Below are 19,623 nucleotides of genomic sequence, written 5' to 3'. Positions count from 1 at the left end.
AAACTAGGATATGAAGGTTCACAAGGGCCAAGGGGCTACTACACCAAAAAGAGAATTGAGGAATTCAGTGACATTTTGGGTTTACTCCAAATGCTCTAGGTATTACCCAACCTAAAGTTAATGTCATCCAAAAACATTTACTTCATCAATAATCTTATCATTTTTGTTTCACTATGCAATGGCCCAGCCAAAAAAGAAAAAGAGAGAGAGATACATGCACAATCCAAAAGACATAAAATATATGGAAAGAATGTTAACGAATAATAGAATTAAAATTGTTAGGGAAACTCCCATAAACAAAACGTGTTTCTTACCCATTAATTAGATAGGGCGCTACCTTGTTACTCTCTACTCCGTGATCTGACCCAGGTCTCCACCACCCCCAAAGTTTGACACTCAGAAAACTAGTACAAGTCCATATTTCACTATAAAGCAAATAGAATAAGGACACAACACTTGAAAGTTTTTGATAGCAGCCAGAGTATACTTCTTCCTAAACAGTGTTTAGCACCAAAGATATTCCTCACTCTTATTTCCATAATATCAGGTAAACAAAGCCAAGACAATGAAGCCAATTCCTTACCTCCTTTATCCTCTTTACCATTAATTTTTCCTTTCACAGAATCTAGAATAAGAGAATATTCAAGGTCAATATATCCTATGTAATACTTTATATTTTATTCTTTTGTTTAAGTGATACATTTACATTGTAGAAAATTTCAAAAAAAAAAAAACAGATTTCAAAGAAGAAAATAAAAGTCTCCTGTAGTCCCATCCTATAACCAATACTCATATTTTAATGTAATTCCTGCTTTTTCCTAAGCTATAGTATATGCATTTTTTAATTGTATTTCATTTTACACCATTGTAACCTCCCCTACCCCAATTGTGAATATTTTTCCATACTACTAAATATTGCACATACATTTTAATGGTTTTATATATTTTACTCACATAGATATAACAATTTCTACTGATATATTTTAATTTGTAATCTCAAGAATATGAATGATGAGTCAGATCTTTAACAAACCTCACACATGGGGTAAATCTGTTACATTTCTGCTGTTGTTAGAAAAATGTCTGCACTAAAGCTTTTCTATGTTTGAAAACAGAAATTGAACATGTGTACGAAGTCTGCTGAGTTGACTTCTATTCATCTTTTAGCTCTAAGCCAAAGGGATTTCTATAAGCAAAACAGATGTATTTCTTACCCATTTATTAGATAGGGAGCTACCTCCTTACTCTCTACTCACTAATCTACCCCAGCTAGGATGTCATTTCCTTTATTCAAACAATTCTTGAACATCATCTATTTGCTAGGCATGTTGTACATTTTGGAGATAACAGCCATGGGGCATGCTTGGTGTGTCTGGGGAACAGCGGGAAGGATGGTGTAGAGTGAGCGCTGGGGAAAATGGCAGGAGAAGTAGTCAAGGAGGTAGCCAAGAGCCAGATCATATAGAATCTTATAGGTCACTGTAAGGACTTTTACTAAGAGTGAGCAGGGAAAATATTGAAAGATTATAAGCAGAGGAGTAACATGATCTGAATTATTCTTTTTAAAATGATTATTCTGGCTGTTATGAGTAAAACAGACTAAAAAAAGGCTTGTGTCAGAATGTCATAGTGATGTTGAGAGGTAGTTGGATTCCAGATCAGTTTTGCTGAAGGCCTACAGATTAACTAAATCCAATGAGAGATGTGAGAAGAAAAGTCAAAGATGACCGAGATAATGGCTTGAGCAATTAATTATTAAACTGTTGTTGCCATCTACTGAAGTGGGGAAGATTGGTGGAGGAAGAATTTGGAGACAGGGGTAGGAAATCAAGACTTGAATTCTGGTCATGTTAAGTTTGAGATGCTTATTAGATATCCAAATGAAGAGGGAGGCAATTGGATATATAGCACTGTAGTTCAGATGGTGGCGCAGTGGTTGAGAGTCCGCCTGCCGATGCAGGGGACGCGGGTTCGTGTCCCGGTCCGGGAGGATCCCACGTGCCGCGAAGCGGCTGGGCCCGTGAGCCATGGCCGCTGAGCCTGCGCGTCCGGAGCCTGTGCTCCGCAATGGGAGAGGCCGCAGCAGTGAGAGGCCCACGAACCGCAAAAAAAAAAAAAAAAAGAAGTTGGGACTGGAGATACACTTTGGGAGTTATCTGTGTAAAGTGGTATTTAAAACTAGGGATTGGGTGAGATCATTTAAGAGTGACTACAGGCAGAGAAGAAAAGAAAGTCAAGGACTGGGTCCTGGGACACCTCAACTTTTAATAGTAGAGAAAAGGAGGTGCAACCAGCCAAGAGACTCCAAGGAGACCAGTGAAGTAAGAGGATAGCCAAGAAACAGTGGTTTCCTGGAGGCCATGACAAATGAAACTTCAGAAGGAAGAAGAGCTTATCCGTGCCAAATGCAGCTATTAGGACTGAGAAGTGACTGTTGGATCTGAACATTTGGAGGTCACTGGTAGCTTTGGCAAGAACACTGTCTGGGGAATGGTAAGAAAGGAAGGCTTATGGGAATGGATTCAAGAAAAAATGAAAGGGTAAAAGGGTAGACAGTGAGTAGAAATACATTTCAAGGTATTTTGCTGGGCTTCCCTGGTGGCGCGGTGGTTGAGGGTCCACCTGCCGATGCAGGGGACACGGGTTCGTGCCCCGGTCCGGGAAGATCCCACATGCCGCGGAGCGGCTGGGCCCGTGAGCCATGGCCGCTGAGCCTGCGTATCCGGAGCCTGTGCTCCGAAACGGCAGAGGCCACAACAGTAACAGGCCCACGTACCACAAAAAAAAAAAAAAAAAAAAGGTGTTTTGCTGTAAGAGAACAAAGAAATTAAAGTTTTCCTAGAATTCCACGCCCATCCTTTACCGAACTAAATAAGATATCTCCTTCAAAACTTAATATAGTTGTTTTTTCACTCTATATTTTTCTGAGATTATTTGATTAGTTGACTGAAAGAAAAATGCACAACCTAAGAGCTATGAGTTTGTTTTACTCAGGGTCTTACTGAGGACAACCACCCAGTAGCTCTGAGGAAGCTGTTCCGAAGAGGTAGGGGGAGAAGCCAGCTTAAATGTGATTTTGGCTAGGGTATATGTGCAGTCAAGCACATGTCTTGATAAAACACTACTGCTAGTCACAAAGAACAGAGATCTGAAGTTAATGATTTTAGTGCTTTTCTGTGTATGGGAAAATGCAAAATCTGGGTTCATTAAAATTCTTCCTGAGATATACATCTAATTATGCAAGGGGCCTGCTTTTCCAAAGCACAGAGCATCCTGTTATCACCTTAGTTTCTTCCCTCTGAAGCACAGAATACACTGTCCATCAGCTACTGCAGTGGCTTAATCATGGCAGAACTGGGTGCTAAGCAACAATCTCTGTCCTTCTCTGTTTACAGATTACTGACTATCTCCCCCACTAGACTATAAACTCTTCTAGGGCAGGGACTGTCTTGCTCATTGGTGAATCCTCAGTGCTTTAAACATGGCCTGGCATAAGTTTAAAACAATTTGTTGATAGTCTGAATAATTAAAGGCTTAAATGTGAGATTTTATTCTATTTTATGTTAGCCCCGTATGGTATGCTTTCACTTACATAATTTGAACTTGATGCAAATCTTCTTTGTGTTCTCCATACAACATTTCTCACATTATCAGACTAAAAAATATAATGTTTTTTGTAGAAATATTTCTACAATTGTATTCCAATTAACAATTTTAATGAGTATGAATTGATTAATCTTAAGGACTAGAGCAATTCTAATAACTATTCAGAATTAAGCATAATTGCAAATGCTTTTTCCATGATACCCAATTTCCATAATTTGCAAAAGTTCCAATTTTCATAATGCTGTCTATCCCTTCACCAAAACTATAGGAATGTTGGGCAAAGCATATTTTTCAATAATCTGGCTACAACTAATATATATGAACTATCCACCAAACAAGTGTTAAAAAAAGAATCAATTACTCTTGATATTAGTACATTAAGGAAATGAATTTCAAAATAGAAAAATTACTTGAAACTTTTAGGCTAGGGATAAAAGTTTCCTACTGTATTTTTACAATATTCCAAGTATACAGAAAACTAGACAAAATTATTAGTTGCTGTAAGAAAAAATGAAAAATCTGATCAATCTTATGCCTTAAGGAGGTTTAGCTTGAGGCCTCCACAGAGGTCACAATCTTAAATATTGTTTTTTTCTTCTCCCCTATAGCTGACAAATGAAATAAAGAATTCAAGTCTCTTTATTTGATAACACATATTTTCTAATAAAGCAAAATAAGACAAACATACACAAAAACAAATATGAAAAAAGTAATAGACTTACCAGACATATGAAAAGAATATCTCAAAGAAAATTTTTTCATGGCCAAACTGGCATTGTATGTGAAAAACAACATCATAAGAGGACCATGAGATTTTAATGAAGGTGAATCTCCTTCACATAGATTTCCTAGACAAAAAAAATAAATAAATTTTTACTATTCATCAAGGCAAAGTTATTGAGCAAAGTGAAAGGAAAAAAATCCTATTTTTAATACAAATTTATACTGTATCCCCTACCAACAATATAAAAATGGGAAAATTAAGCAAAATAAAACCTAATTAGAATAGAGAGAGATGTTCCAGATTCTTGAGTGTAAGCAGTTCTAAGAAAGTGGTTCCAAACCAACTAGGACACTGTATCCAGTTCTTGTACTGTCTGAAATACTTAGGTAGGTCTTTTTAAAGCCATATAATATAAAAGAAGGTAACATGGTTGATACCGAGCAGGGCCCTGTGGGGCTCCTGAGCACAAAGGCTTTCTGTGTCCCCGTTTCTTGAATTACAGGAAACAGCCTCCATTCAGCCTCCATGACCTTCCCTGAGTTTCAAAGGGCAGATTCAAGCAGTTGCTAATGAGGAAAGGGAGGGGATGCGAGACCAGGGAGAAACAAACTGTCAGGAGAAACAATAGTACAGCCTGGTTGGGGCAAGGTCCTGGCTCCCCGTCAACGCATACCCACAGCAATATCTTTGAGCTGTTCTGCAGATACTGAAACCCCCTCCAGGTAGGAGAAGTTAACAATTAACCATGGTATGCTGCCCTGCAAGCACATAGGCCCCAGACTAGTTGGAACCTGAAGGTTGATGATGCTGACTCCTACTTACCTCACCACCAACCGATCAGAAGAATGTCCACGAGCTGATCATGCCCTCTTTAAACCATTACTATAAAACTTCTCACTACCCTCTCCAAGTGGGGACACATGGTTTTGAGGGCATTAGCCCACTGTGGCCCCCTTTGCCTTGCACAGCAATAAAGCTATTCTTTTCTACCTCACCCAAAACTGTCTCCAAGATTTAATTTGGTCTCGAGGTACAGAGGCTGGTTTCAGTCTAGCTAGGTCATCAGGGAACTAAAAAAATGTTTTTGTCACCCAACTGAAATAACTACATATAAGGGAGTATATTTGAGCCTTAGCTACATACAACCTTCATTTATCCACAGCACAGCCAAATGAATAAGAGGCAAGGTACAGTAACTGGCATGAAAGTCAAAACCACTAGCTGGTGTAAATGAAATTTTTTTAGGCAATAGTTCTTAGAGGTCTCCTGTGAATCAGAATCCTAGGGCTAATTAGCAATGGTTTCACTCAACCTCCCATCACCCCTGGATTTCTAAAGCATCCTTCAGAAGATGATGGAGACTGATCCTCACTGATGGTTCTCTCTCTTGTGAGGCTGCTGCTAATAGCCAGACTGCTGTCATGAAGTTCTCTGTAACTGCTACCCTATGAATCTAGTTCAGCTTCTAGAACAAAACATTTTTCGTTCATCTTTTGCTTTTTATTTATTTTTTTAAAATAACTTTATTTATTTTTGGCTGCATTGGGTCTTCGTTGCTGCGCGTGGGCTTTCTCTAGTTGCAGTGCGCGGGCTTCTCATTGTGGTGGCCTCTCGTTGTGGAGCACGGGCTCTAGGCATGCGGGCTTCAGTAGTTGTGGCACACAGGCTTAGTTGCTCCATGGCATGTAGGATATTCCCAGACCAGAGCTCGAACCTGTGTCCCCTGCATTGGCAGGCGGATTCTTAACCACTGCTCCACCAGGGAAGTCCCTCATCTTTTGCTCTTTATAGTTTTCTTTAAGATAAGAATGTTTAACCATTCTCTGGAGAAAATTTGGAGAATTTAAAAAATAATTACTTATAATCTTGCAATCTAGAAATATCCACTTAAACATATTGGTGTGTTTCCCCTTAGACCTTTACTTAAGTCATATATAGCACTTTTTTAAAAAAATTAAAATATACTGTGTAATTTTTTCATTCCAATCTTCTCACTTAATATTGTTAACACAAGTTCATGTGCCCGACGCACGGTGAGGCCAAACAAACTGAAATGTCGAAGTTTGGAGCAGAGAAAGGTTTACTGCAAGGCCATGCAAGACTCATGCCCTAAAAAGCCTCAAGCTCCCCGAAGGGTTTAGGGAAAGCATTTTTAAAAGTCAGGTTGGTGGGGTGGGGGTGGGGTGTCGCAGGGTATGTGATCAGATTGCGCACAATTCTCTGATTGCCTGATGATGAGGGAACAGGGTGATGTCACGGGGGTTAACTTTATCAGTCCTTAGGCTCCAGGAGGCCTGGGGCTCTGTGCTCATGGTCATCAAGTAGTTAACATCTTCCATTTAGTGGGGGGGGGGGTGTTGGTGGTCCACATCTAAAACAACTCAGGAAATTTGCAGAATATGGGGGGGAAGGCCTGTCCCGGGAAGGCCCTATAGGATTCTGCTCAGTTACAATATTACATGTAAGAGTTTTCTGTCTTCTAAAAAAGTTAGCTGAAAATATTTTATTTAGTGGTGGCATAATATTTTATCCTATGGATTTACTATACTTTTCTTAACCAATTTCCTATTTAGATCCTTTTTTTTTTTGGCCATTATCATAAATAACACCAGCTGAATGAATATCTTACACATAAATGTAAAGCATATTTTTTATAAATATGGGTAAAAATAGAAACGCTGAATAAAAGGTTATAGATTTATAGCTTTTGAAAAACATTTCTATATCTTCCTCCAGAAAGCATACGACATATTATACCTAAACAACAACCTGAAAATGTCTGTTACACTGCATTTTGTTTACTAAGTATAATCATTCTTCAAATCTTTTTTGTCAGTTAAGTAGGTAAAAATTTTTTTCATTTCCGTTTTAAAGAGGCTAAGTATTTTTTCTCACATGTATTTATTTATCTATGAATTGCTCATTCAGATCACTTGCCCATTTTTATATTAAGGTATATCTGGGAAAATAATAATGCTGAATTGTGTTTTAAAATTAATTGATTAAACTCTTATTGTACTATTTAAAAATTGTTTTATGTTAGGGATCCTCTTAATTCTAAAGGAATATAGCTGTGCTTTACAATTGTTGAGTCAGGGTTTATTATCATAAGGTTGATGATTCAAATCTGCTCCCTGTGACAAACCATTTCTAAGTTTAACTGTTCATACACGGTATTTTCTGAAACAAACATTCTAACAAAAGCAGTTATAACACACATAGTTTCAAGTCAACAATTCTAGAACTGTTAAGCTTTTCACTATTATAGGAAAACTGCCCTTTTTAGTAAACAGATGGCCAGAGGATCACTTCATTGTGACAAGAGACAAAATAAGGAGAGATTTAATTTAGATTGTATAGTAACTGATATGCAAATATTCATTAACCTTTCTTATCTATCAAAAGGGGTTAAGGGTTAATCCAGTGCTTTTTGTTTTCAAAATCACTTGGGTCAATAGTTTGTAATTCTTTTGGAACATGAACAAAAGACTCAAAAGCCTTGGGAACTCTGGTTTTAACCGAAATCTATTCAAGGCTGAGTCAAAGATATTTGGGCCTGTAAATTAATTTTATTTTACAGATGTGGACTTTTCTAATACTGATTTGTAAACATTCCCTATATTAATTACCTTAAGCCTTTCTCAGAGTTGTTGAAAATCTTCAGTTTGTTATTTGCTTTTTAATTTTGTTTCTGTTGAAGAAAAGTTTTTAGTTATAAAGGAGGCTATTGATAATTTCCTATTTTCTTCGATTGCTTTTACACAAGAAGATCCTTCTCCATCCATAACTAATTGCTTATTTTTTAAACCTTTAGTGGCTTAAGAAAAATGCTTAACTCTTTAATCAACTGTTCTATGAGGTGAGAGAGAATATAATTTATATTTTCCTCCCTGATTTGTAATGCCAAATTTATCACATATAAATGCCTTATAGTTTCTTGTGCCCCTTCTGGTCTATTTATTTCTAGTCATGTGTGTCTATTCTTGTACCAGTACTACCCTGTTTTAATTATCATTATTTTAAAGTATGTTTTAATACTGATAATTCACCTCATCATCTGGTCATTTTTTCCCCAAAAACATTTTCAGTTAGTTCTGTTTATTTTAAGGATAAACTTTAGAGTTATTATCAATTTCCTCCTCACTCTCCAAAAACAATTCCCATTGGGATTTTGCTAGATTTTGCTATATTTATAAATTAATTTGGGGTGAATTAATGTTAATTTTGTCTTCCAGTTTTAGAACATGGTCTTTTCTCTATTCAGATCTGTGTGTGTGTGTGTGTGTGTGTAAATTTCACATTTGCACAATAAAACTCACATTTCATTTTAAGGTTATTCCTAGTTACATGGTTTTTGTTGCTAATTATGACTGAAGTGATTTTTCCATTATATCTTTTAACTAATTTTTACTGGGATGGTTTTGAGGATACGATTATTGTATCATTAATTTATATCTATTTTTTCCTGATTTGACCTAGTTTTAAGATAGATAATACATTTTCAATATTAAACTATTCGTGCATTCTTGGGATATAGCATAGTCGGTTATGTTAAAAATATTCATTCAATAACCTATTGACCTCAAAAATTGAGTTAACTCCTATAGGCTATGAGTCTTATGTGCAAAAATTGAAATAGTCATAAAATTTTTGTGGAAGAAGATAGGAAATATTACATGTTTTGTGAACTAATTCTAAGTAAAGAACAAATTCTAAGTAAAGAACAACAGATATATAGTTCATTAATTCTATAAATTATAACTGATATAACTAATGTACTGTTTTCCATTTTTCTTCATTTCTTTGTTCTTCCAAACTGTGTGTTCTCCAACACCCCATTGATGGAGAGGCAATAGGGAAACAACAGTCTAATCTTTTCTTCTAAGCACCACAATTTTAAGAATATGAATTAAAATGTATAATTCTAATTCAAACACAGCAGAAACTTGGTTTCTTTTATATTGGTTAACATGCATTCTCTCATTTAATTCTCAAATTAATCTCATGAAGCAGTACAAGTAACAGGTATTCTGTAAGGCAAGAAGCATAGATAATTTCCAAGGATACTGGGCCTAGATGCTATAGTCTCCCCACAAGAAGCTAAGCCCTTATTGATGTTATGTTGACTCAGGAACCAGGAAAGCTCCATGTTTACTAACATTCCCTTAAGTAAAAACACAAAGATTGTTAATACACCTGCTTCTGGGATGGTAATGTAAGCCCGAAGAATAAAAGGACAGTGGGTTAGCAATTGGCTATTTTATCAACTCTGGCAGGGCTCTACCTACATGGAGAGTGACACTGGCATCTGGGTCCTTTCTAAAGAGTCAAAGGCCAGGAAAATGCCACACATCCTCTCCCTCTGGGAGTCACCTTGTTACCTTAGGCATCTGTATCTCTGACTTAAGCAAATTGAGAATTTTCTGTCACTGTTGTGGCCTCTCCCGTTGCGGAGCACAGGCTCCGGATGCACAGGCTCAGCGGCCATGGCTCACAGGCCTAGCCGCTCCGCGGCATGTGGGATCTTCCCAGACCAGAGCACGAACCCGTGTCCCCTGCATCGGCAGGCAGACTCTCAACCACTGTGCCACCAGGGAAGCCCTAAATTGGGAATTTTTAATGCCCATGTATCTGTGTGTGCTGGTGATGGCAGAGTGTCTCTTCTTTTAAATCACACAAAAAGTTACAGGTAGATTATCTTCATGTCACAAATGAGGACAGTGATTCTTAGAAAGCTTTGGGAACATTCCCAAAGTCACTGAATTACTATGTGGTAGAACTGTGATCTACTGGACGCAGGACCGTCAGATTCCAGAACTCTAGGCTGCTATATCCGGGTATATTGGGTAACATCAGTCTGCCAGCCCAAACCCTGTTTCCATTTCCCTTTTCTCTAGTCATCTCCCAGTTAGGTATGGCCATGTGACAAATCTGGCCAAAGTGACTTAAATTTGCTACAGGATTCCTGGAAACGTATTTGCTTTCTCCTTGGTGATAATCCTTCCCTGTGCCCCTTCTTCCTTTTTCCTCCAGTGTAATGGTGACAACTGAGATAGCCATTATGGAACCATTAGGAAAAGGCCAAGAGAATTGCAGTAATGCCATTCTTCACAGAGTTGAACTGTTGAGCTGTGGTGCATCTGCATCCCTCTGGATTTCTCTTTCTTTCAGAATAATAAATTTAAGTCACTGTAATCAGGTTTTCGGTTACTATCTAATTGACAAACCCATTTAATGCCTTTCCTGTGAACATTATTTTGCCTGATTAATATTATATTCTCAATTTTCTTGTGTTACATTTGTCTAAGGCTGTTTATCCTTTATTTTTAGTATTTCTGGGCAAGTGTAATCTAGGTATGACCCAAGTAAACAGCATATAGTTGGGTTTCCTTTTTAACTTAATCAGAGAGTGTTACGTTAATTTCAATTACAATAAAAAATAGTAACAGTAAGGCTATTTCAATATCACATAAGAGACTAATTTATGTCATCTCTAATTCACACATTGAATATAAAACACTCTAAGAATATTTTGTGAAAGAAAATCAATAGCATAGTTCTTCACAGGAAATTAGTTACCTATTAATTTTTTGCCTGATCCAAATCCTTCGTAAACCAACAGGTGACCCTGACAGGCCAAGGGCATTGGTTGCATCTGGAAGTTGACAATATCAAGGCGAATGATGTGATTTGAAGGGGCCAATAATCTCCAGTGGCAGCTGTAGCACAGATGAAAGAAAGTCAGAAATGACTTCTAAATAGCATATGTTGTTGTTTACTTTGTTCATAATTCAATGCATCACTCAGTGAGTCACTGTTATTGACTCTACCTGCTTCTTCTGTGCTTAAGGTGAAAAAAAGATTTAAACTATAACAATTAAAAATATTTTCTAATACTGAATTTGTCAAAAGTTCACCCGTTATGGTGAATGGTTGATCAATAACTTGTATTTTATAAATTCTGATTGGCAGCCTATAAGAGTTAAAGAAGTATTCTTGTCCCAAACTTCCCCAAATCACATAAATTTACTTAGGATTGATACTATATGAATCTTCAATTTTTTTGTTTCTCATTTTAAATTTATTCTAATGTTTAATTCAGGGAACGTTCTCTTTCCACTGTGGCATTTTTTTTTTTTTTTTTTTTTTTTTTTGCGGTACGCAGACCTCTCACCACTGCGGCCTCTCCCGCTGCAGAGCACAGGCTCCAGATGCGCAGGCCCAGCGGCCATGGCCCACAGGTCCAGCCACTCCACGGCACGTGGGATCCTCCCGGACTGGGGCACAAACCCGTGTCCCCTGCATCGGCAGGCGGACTCTCAACCACTGCACCACCAAGGAAGCCCCCTCCACTGTGGCATTTTAAGAACCATTTATTGAGTACCTACTATGTGCAAGAAGCTTTTAGGTACATTATTTCAATCTCCAAAACTCTTTGATAGAGATTTGACTTTCCACTTTACCTAATAAATAGTCTCTTTTGTTAGGAAAGTACAATTTATCAACAGTATTTATTAATGTAATCTTACATTCAGTTATCATATATTGAAGGCCTCAAATAAGGGATTATCTCAAAGTCTATTCTTTAAGGGAAGGAAGTGGAAAATAATGCCTTAAGCAAATAACAAATGTCCCTGCTTGTCAAGGGATCATCCATGAACTTCTTCCATTGTAGTATAAACATTCTTTCCTCACCTCATAGTGGTTCTGTGAAAATATCTTGGGATTTGTATGATTCCTGTTGGTTTGGTAAGAATAACATCGTCACAAGTGGTCACATGCTCTTGGTTTGAACTCTGAAGAAATTTGGTAGTTTTACTGCTCTTTGGACCTAAAAATAAAGAAGAAAAGGGATTGAGGTAAAACTAATTTTAAAGAGGCTTGTTATATGCCTTTTCAGCTCAGAGCTATCAGCTTTCCTCCCTGTTTTAGAAAAAAGTTAACAGGAGGTAGTTAGTTTCACTAAAAATTTTCTATCTGCAACATTCAAAAGATACAGAAAACCAGCACCTCCCTCAAATTATCTTTGGCACAGCCTAGGGTCTATGGAAGATAAAGTGTGATAACTATAGAAAATGCAGGTTCCCTGCACAATTCCATCTAAAAGCAATATTCATTTTGAAAAAATTTTTTATTGAAGTATAATTGATTTACAATGTTGTGTTAATTTCTGGTGTACAGCAAAGTGATTCAGTTTTACATATATAAATACATATATATATATATACACATATATATATACACACACATATATTCTTTTTCATATTCTTTTCCATTATGTTTTATTACAGGACATTGAATATAGTTCCTTGTGCTATACAGTTCCCTCTTGTTTATCTGTTTTATATATAGTAGTTTGTATCTGTTAATCCCAAACTCCTAATTTATCCCTCCCCTCTCCCCTCTCCCCTTTGGTAACCACAAGTTTCTTTTCAATGTCTGTGAGTCTGTATCAGTTTTGTAAATAAGTTCATTTGTATCATATTTTAGATTCTACTATATATATATATATATATGTGAATATATATATGTGATATCATTTGATATTTGTTAAAAGCAATATTCATAACATAGTTCTTTAGGAAAAAACTTTCCTATGATATACATGCTTTTCTTTATTACTCACTTAACATTTTTCCAATTGTCTCTCTGCAATGCTTTTCAGTGCCAAAGAGAGAACCTAGCTCTTGGTTACCTACGTTCATCAAGAGTCAGAAACCTCACTAATGACATGTTTGAAAATGCAGTCTGAAAACTCTGAATTGCATGAGTTTACATTTATAATGCTAGCATCTACTATTTGTTTAGTTTGTTTTCACAACTCATTCTAACCTTTTATTATTATAATATCACTATAAAGAAAACTCTAATACAGAGATAATAAATTGTCCAGAGCTAATCAGCCAGCTAAGATTTAGAACTCAAATCTTTCAATCCACAAGAATTATGGCTACAGAAAAGGATCAGTGTGGTGTAAAATCACAATCACAATAAAAAATGCTATCTTGCAATCAATATATCTTAGCCATGTCCAGAAATCACAATTCTGAATGATTTACAAGTCAATCAGCTTATTTACTGAGTAGTTTTTCCTCTTGGACCAGACCAATCTCAGATCACTTAAATAGATTTTCCCTTCAAACATAAGCTCGTTCCCCACAGAGACAATTTTTCTTACAAAACAATGTGTAAGTTTTGAAATATTCCTAAAAACAAAAACATTGATTTTTAACTTTATAAGTTTACTAAATGACCAAACATACCTTGGACTCTAAAGACAATATAATTTATGCCAAAAGCACCTTGCACACGGGAATGAAATGTCACCCTCACCAGTGGTCCAGAGCTCATGAAAATCATTGGGTAAAGCCTTCTCCCACATAATTCACCTAGGTTAAAAAAAAAAAATCAAATTTGATAAAAAAAAAAAACAACATTTGCTTTTTTAACAGTTCTCTAATTTAGGTGTAGCAATTACTTAAACTCCACTCTGCCAAATGAGGAGCAGGGTTCCAGAACTCAGATGACTCACCCAAAGTCACAGACTGATGGTGGGGAGTCAGGATTGGAAGCCACGTTCAAAAATTCAATACCTATTACAGTCGACTATGTCACACTGCTCCCTTGAAGGACAATAGGTAGCAAATTATTTTATCTTTAAAATAAGGCTGATGTGCCATTTTTCTCCTAGAAAAGTAAGCTATTTATTAAAAATATATCACTGTGAAAATCCATGATGGAAAACTTTTTCGACCTGAAAATTTATTCTTTCCCTACATCCAATCTTCTTTTGATCACTTTACTTTAAGAACCTAAGTCAAAGACAGAACATAAAATTATAACCATAATTCTAAAATGATTCAGAGGGCTGATTAAAAAGGTATAGAAAGAATCCTTGATTTTCTTAGAATCAAAGTCACCTACTATTAAGAATAACTCAATATCATTCTGTAACATTTATTTAAATGTCACCTGCTCAGAAAGACTTTTGCCAGTTATACTGCATATAACTCTATGGCACCTGCATCCCAGATGCTTCTTCTCTCCCTTCCCACGTCATTTTCCCCCAGCCCTTCTGTCTAACATATTATATATTTTATTGTAATATGTGTCCTCCCCCAACTAGAATATAAGGTTGGTAAGGGCGGGGATATTTTTTGTCCATTTTGTTCACTACTGGATGCCCACAACTGAGAAGGGTCAGTCCCTGGCCCACAGTAGGTGTTCCATACATATTTGTAGGGAGGAAAGAAGGGAGAAGATTATATACAAGAAGAAAAAAACATTAGTTGGCATAACATCTTAGGATAAATGATGTTGAAATACTATTTGAAGAATGAGCAAATATTTATTTATAGCAAGAAGAGATGAACGCAGCTCTTGAATGGTTTCTGGCTCCCACAGGGAAAAACATAGCATTTTACAGTGTACTAGAATACTACCTGACTTGAGTAAGAGGTAATGTTTCTATCATAGTCCTACAGTTCCACTAGCTATCATCTGAAGGAGAGAACAACTCCAGAAGTTTCAAGCTGAGAATTTCAAATCAAAGAAATGCTACATTGAAAAATTATAGGGGTTCCCCAGGTAATCCACAACAAAGTCAAACATGGTTTTCAGTAGAATAATGATAAAGGCAAGTTTTCCCAGAAATCATTTACTTCTATATGAGAATCTGGTATATGATAAAGATAGCTATAAATTAGGGAGAAAATATTTTTTTTGAAAAAAGAAAGCAGGCATAAGGCCATTTTACCATATGAGAAAATATATTTCAGCAGGATTAAGCTTTTTTAAATTAAAAAATTTCCGACCTCGGATTGAGAAATTAATTTTTAAAAATAAAAGCAAAGAGATAAAACAAAGATCAAAGATACATATGACTGTATTTAAACCAATAAATTTAAAAATATTTACATCAACATATAAATATACAAAATTTAAAGGCAAACGACAACCTTATGAATAAGTACTTGTAACTTATGACAAAGGAAAAAGTATTTATATATATATATAATATATATACATATATATAGCTCTTATAAACCAATAATAAGATCAATACTCAAATTTAAAAATAGATGGTAATGACAACAAATTTAAAAATACAAATAGCTAACCAACACATGAAAAAAATTTATCCTCATTAATGATTTTTTAAAAAGTACAAATGCTTATTAAATTGATAATATCAGGTTATGGGCATGGTGAAAGAGGCTCTTATGCATTGCTAATGGCAGTGAAAAATGATTTAGTCTTTCTTTTTTTTTTTAAACAAGTATTTAATATATTTATTTATTTTTTTTTAAATTTTATTTATTTGTGGCCGCGTTGGGTCTTCGTTGCTGCACACGAGCTTTCTTTAGTTGCAGCGAGTGGGGGCTACTCTTCATTGTGGTGCGTGGGCTTCTCATTGCAGTGGCTTCTCTTGTTGTGGAGCATGGGCTCTAGGTTCATGGGCTTCAGTAGTTGCAGCATGCGGGCTCAGTAGTTGTGGCGCGCAGGCTCAGTAGTTGTGGTGCGCAGGCTTAGTTGCTCCATGGCATGTGGGATCTTCCCAGACCAGGGCTCGAACCCATGTCCCCTGCATTGGCAGGCGGATTCTTAACCACTGTGCCACCAGGGAAGTCCCTGATTTAGTCTTTCTGAAGAATAATTTAGCAGTATGTATTCATGCAAAAAAAAAAAATGTTCTGAGTCTCTCTTATCCCAAGTTGGGGAGACATAGTAGGAAAAAATAAATAGCCAGATCCCTGTTCTCATGAAGCTTTCATGTGAGTCAGATAAGTGAAGAAGATGATTTCAAATAGAAACCACTGTTACAAATGAAATAACCAACAGAATATGATAGAAAACGACTGTGGGAGGTGAAGGATGATGCTACTTAAGACTAAGAAGTCCTATTTAAGGAGGTGACCTTTCAATCAGTCACTCATTTATTAAATGCCTTCATTTCGTCCAGCAACGTTCTAAGGACTGGGGATCCCTGAAGTGAAGAGATGAGTTTCAGTCCTCGAGAAGCTCATATCAATAGGGAAGACGCTGACATAAAAACATGAAACAACCTCATAGGTTAGAAGACAATAATGCCAAGAGAAGGGCCACTGAGAAGTACAAAGGTGGGAGTGATGAAATTCACATCAATCAGGTAGGCCTCATTAAGAAGGCACATTCTATGTGGAGAAAAGGGAACCCTTGAACACTGTTGGTGGGAATGTAAATTGGTGCAGCCACTGTGGAAAACAGTATGACTGTTTCTCAAAAAGCTAAAAATAGAACTACGATATGACCCAGTAATTCCACTCCTGAGTATATATCCAAAAAAATCAAAAACACCAGTTCAAAAAGATACATGCACCCCAAAGTTCATATCAGCATTATTTACACTTGCCAAGATATGGAAGCAACCTAAGTATGAATGGATAAAGAAGATATGATATATATACACAATGGAATACTACTCAGCCATAAAAAAGAACAAAATGTTGCCACTTGCAGCAACATGGATGGACTTGTAGGGCATTATGCTAAGTGAAATAAGTCAGACAGAAAAAGACAAATACTGTAGGATATCACTTACATGTGGAATCTAAAAAATACAACTAGTCGGGGGGCAGAGTCAAGATGGCTGCATGGGAGGACATTGAGTTTGCATCTCCCCAAAACTAGGGCACCTTCTGGATGCTGGTGGGGGACTTTGACACCCAAGGAGATGGGAGAAACCCTCAAGCAACCAGGTAGGACGTGGGGAGAGTGAGAGGGGAGGAGAGGTGGAGACTGGACAGGACTGGTGCCCCTGAGGGGTGGCTGGGAGAGGGGAGGTGTTCCTTCGCCTGGAGAGACCCTTAGGGGCTCGAGGATCATGGGGGAGTGTGCCTAGCATTTCTCCTGCCCAACTGGGCCGCCGGAAGCCGGCTGGGCTCCCAGACTGGGTCCGCGGCCCTCTGAGCCCCGCTCTGAGCTCTGTGGGACCTAGGACTTGTTGCACAAGTCCTCAACAAAATACTAGCAAACAGAATCCAACAACACATTAAAAGGATCATACACCATGAACAAGTGGGATTTATCCCAGGAATGCAAAGATTCTTCAATATATGCAAATCAATCAATGTGATACACCATATTAACAAATTGAAGGGGAAAAAACATATGCTTATCTCAATAGATGCAGAAAAAGCTTTTGATAAAATTCAACATTCAATTATGATAAAAACTCTCCCGAAAATGGGCATAGAGGGAAACTACCTCAACATAATATAGGCCATATATGACAAACCCACAGCAAACATCATTCTCAATGGTGAAAAACTGAAAGCATTTCCACTACGATCAGGAACAAGACAAGGATATACACTCTTGCCACTCTTATTCAACATAGTTTTGGAAGTCCTAGCCATGGCAATCAGAGAAGAAATAAAAGGAATACAAATCAGAAAAGAAGAAGTAAAACTGTCACTGTTTGCAGATGACATGATACTATACATAGAAAATCCTAAAGATGCCACCAGAAAACTACTAGAACTAATCAATGAATTTGATAAGGTTGCAGGATACAAAATTAATTCACAGAAATCTCTTGCATTCCTATACACTAACAATGAAAAACCAGAAAGAGAAATTAAGGAAACAATCCCATTTACCAGTGCAACAAAAAGAACAAAATACCTAGGAATAAACCTACCTAAGGAGGTGAATGACTTGTACTCAGAAAACTATACAACACTGATGAAAGAAATCAAAGATGACATAAACAGGTGGAGAAATATATTATGCTCCTGGACTGGAAGAATCAATATTGTAAAAATGTCTATACTACCCAAAGCAGTCTACAGAGTCAATGCAATCCCTATCAAATTACCAATGGCATTCTTTACAGAATTAGAACAAAAAATGTTACAATTTGTATAGAAACACAAAAGACCCCGAATAGCCAAAGCAATCTTGAGAAAGAAAAACGGAGCTGGAGGAATCAGGCTCCCGGACTTCAGATTATACTACAAAGCTACAGTAATCAAGACAGTATGGTACTGGCACAAAAGCAGAAATATAGATCAATGGTACAGGATAGATAGCCCAGAGATAAACCCACGCATATATGGTCACCTAATTTATTTCAAGGGGGGCAAGAACATACAATGGAGAAAAGACAGCCTCTTCAATAAGTGGTGCTGGGAAAACTGGACAGCTACATGTAAAAGAATGAAATTAGAACATTCCCTAACGCCATACACAAAAATAAACTCAAAATTGATTAAAGACCTAAATGTAAGACCGAATACTATAAAACTCTTAGAGGAAAATATAGGAAAAACACACTTTGACATAAACCACAGCAAGATCTTTTTTGACCCACCTCCTAGAGTAATGAAAATAAAAACAAAAATAAATAAATGGGACCTAATGAAACTTAAAAGCTTTTGCACAGCAAAGGAAGCCATAAAAAAGATGAAAAGATAACCCTCAGAATAGGAGAAAATATTTGCAAACAAAGCAACGGACAAAGGATTAATCTCCAAAATATTCTAACAGCTCATGGAGTGCAATATCAAAAAAACAAAGATCCCAATTAAAAAAATGGGCGGAAGACCTAAATAGACATTTCACCAAAGAAGACGTACAGATGGCCCAGAGGCACATGAAAAGATGCTCAACATCACTAATTATTAGAGAAATGAAAATCAAAACTACAATGAGGTATCACTTCACACTGGTCAGAATGGCCATCATCAAAAAAATCTACAAACAATAAATCCTGGAGAGGGTGTGGAGAAAAGGGAACCCTTTTGCACTGTTGGTGGGAATGTAAATTGATACATCCACTGTGGAGAACAGTATGGAGTTTCCTTGAAAAACTAAAAATAGAACTACCATATGACCCAGCAATCCCACTACTGGGCATATACCCTGAGAAAACCATAATTCAAAAGGACACATGTACCCCAGTGTTCACTGCAGCACTATTTACAATAGCCAGGACATGGAAACAACCTAATGTCCAACCACAGATGAATGGATAAAGAAGATGTGGTGAATATATACGATGGAATATTACTCAGCCACAAAAAGGAACAAAACTGGGTCATTTGTAGAGATGTGGATGGACCTAGAGTCTGTCCTACAGAATGAAGTAAGCCAGAATGAGAAAAACAAATATCATATATTAATTCATATATGTGGAACCTAGATAAATGGTACAGATGAACCTATTTGCAGGGCAGGAATAGAGACGTAGATGTAGAGAAGAGACATGTGGACACAGGTGGGGAAGGGGAGGGTGGGATGAATTGGGAGAT

The 19,623-nt window shown here is 36.9% G+C and overlaps 1 protein-coding gene across 1 annotated transcript in view; it reads right to left on the bottom strand.

Moving 5' to 3' along the window:
• OVCH1 (ovochymase 1) overlaps positions 1-19,623 on the bottom strand; it is a 76,527-nt gene that overhangs the window by 18,142 nt on the left and 38,762 nt on the right. Inside the window, exons 19-23 of the mRNA XM_030830382.2 lie at positions 13,594-13,719; positions 12,026-12,161; positions 10,910-11,049; positions 4,329-4,454; positions 584-625 (exon numbers count right to left, since the gene is read on the bottom strand). Coding sequence (XP_030686242.2) covers positions 584-625; positions 4,329-4,454; positions 10,910-11,049; positions 12,026-12,161; positions 13,594-13,719 — 570 coding nt within the window. The remainder of the gene's footprint in view (positions 1-583; positions 626-4,328; positions 4,455-10,909; positions 11,050-12,025; positions 12,162-13,593; positions 13,720-19,623) is intronic.

The sequence above is a fragment of the Globicephala melas genome, chromosome 10, assembly GCF_963455315.2.
Source record: "Globicephala melas chromosome 10, mGloMel1.2, whole genome shotgun sequence".
NCBI classification, from domain to species: Eukaryota; Metazoa; Chordata; class Mammalia; order Artiodactyla; family Delphinidae; genus Globicephala; species Globicephala melas.
Note: the sequence above shows the minus strand (reverse complement) of the source record. Positions and strands in the feature narration are given on the sequence as shown.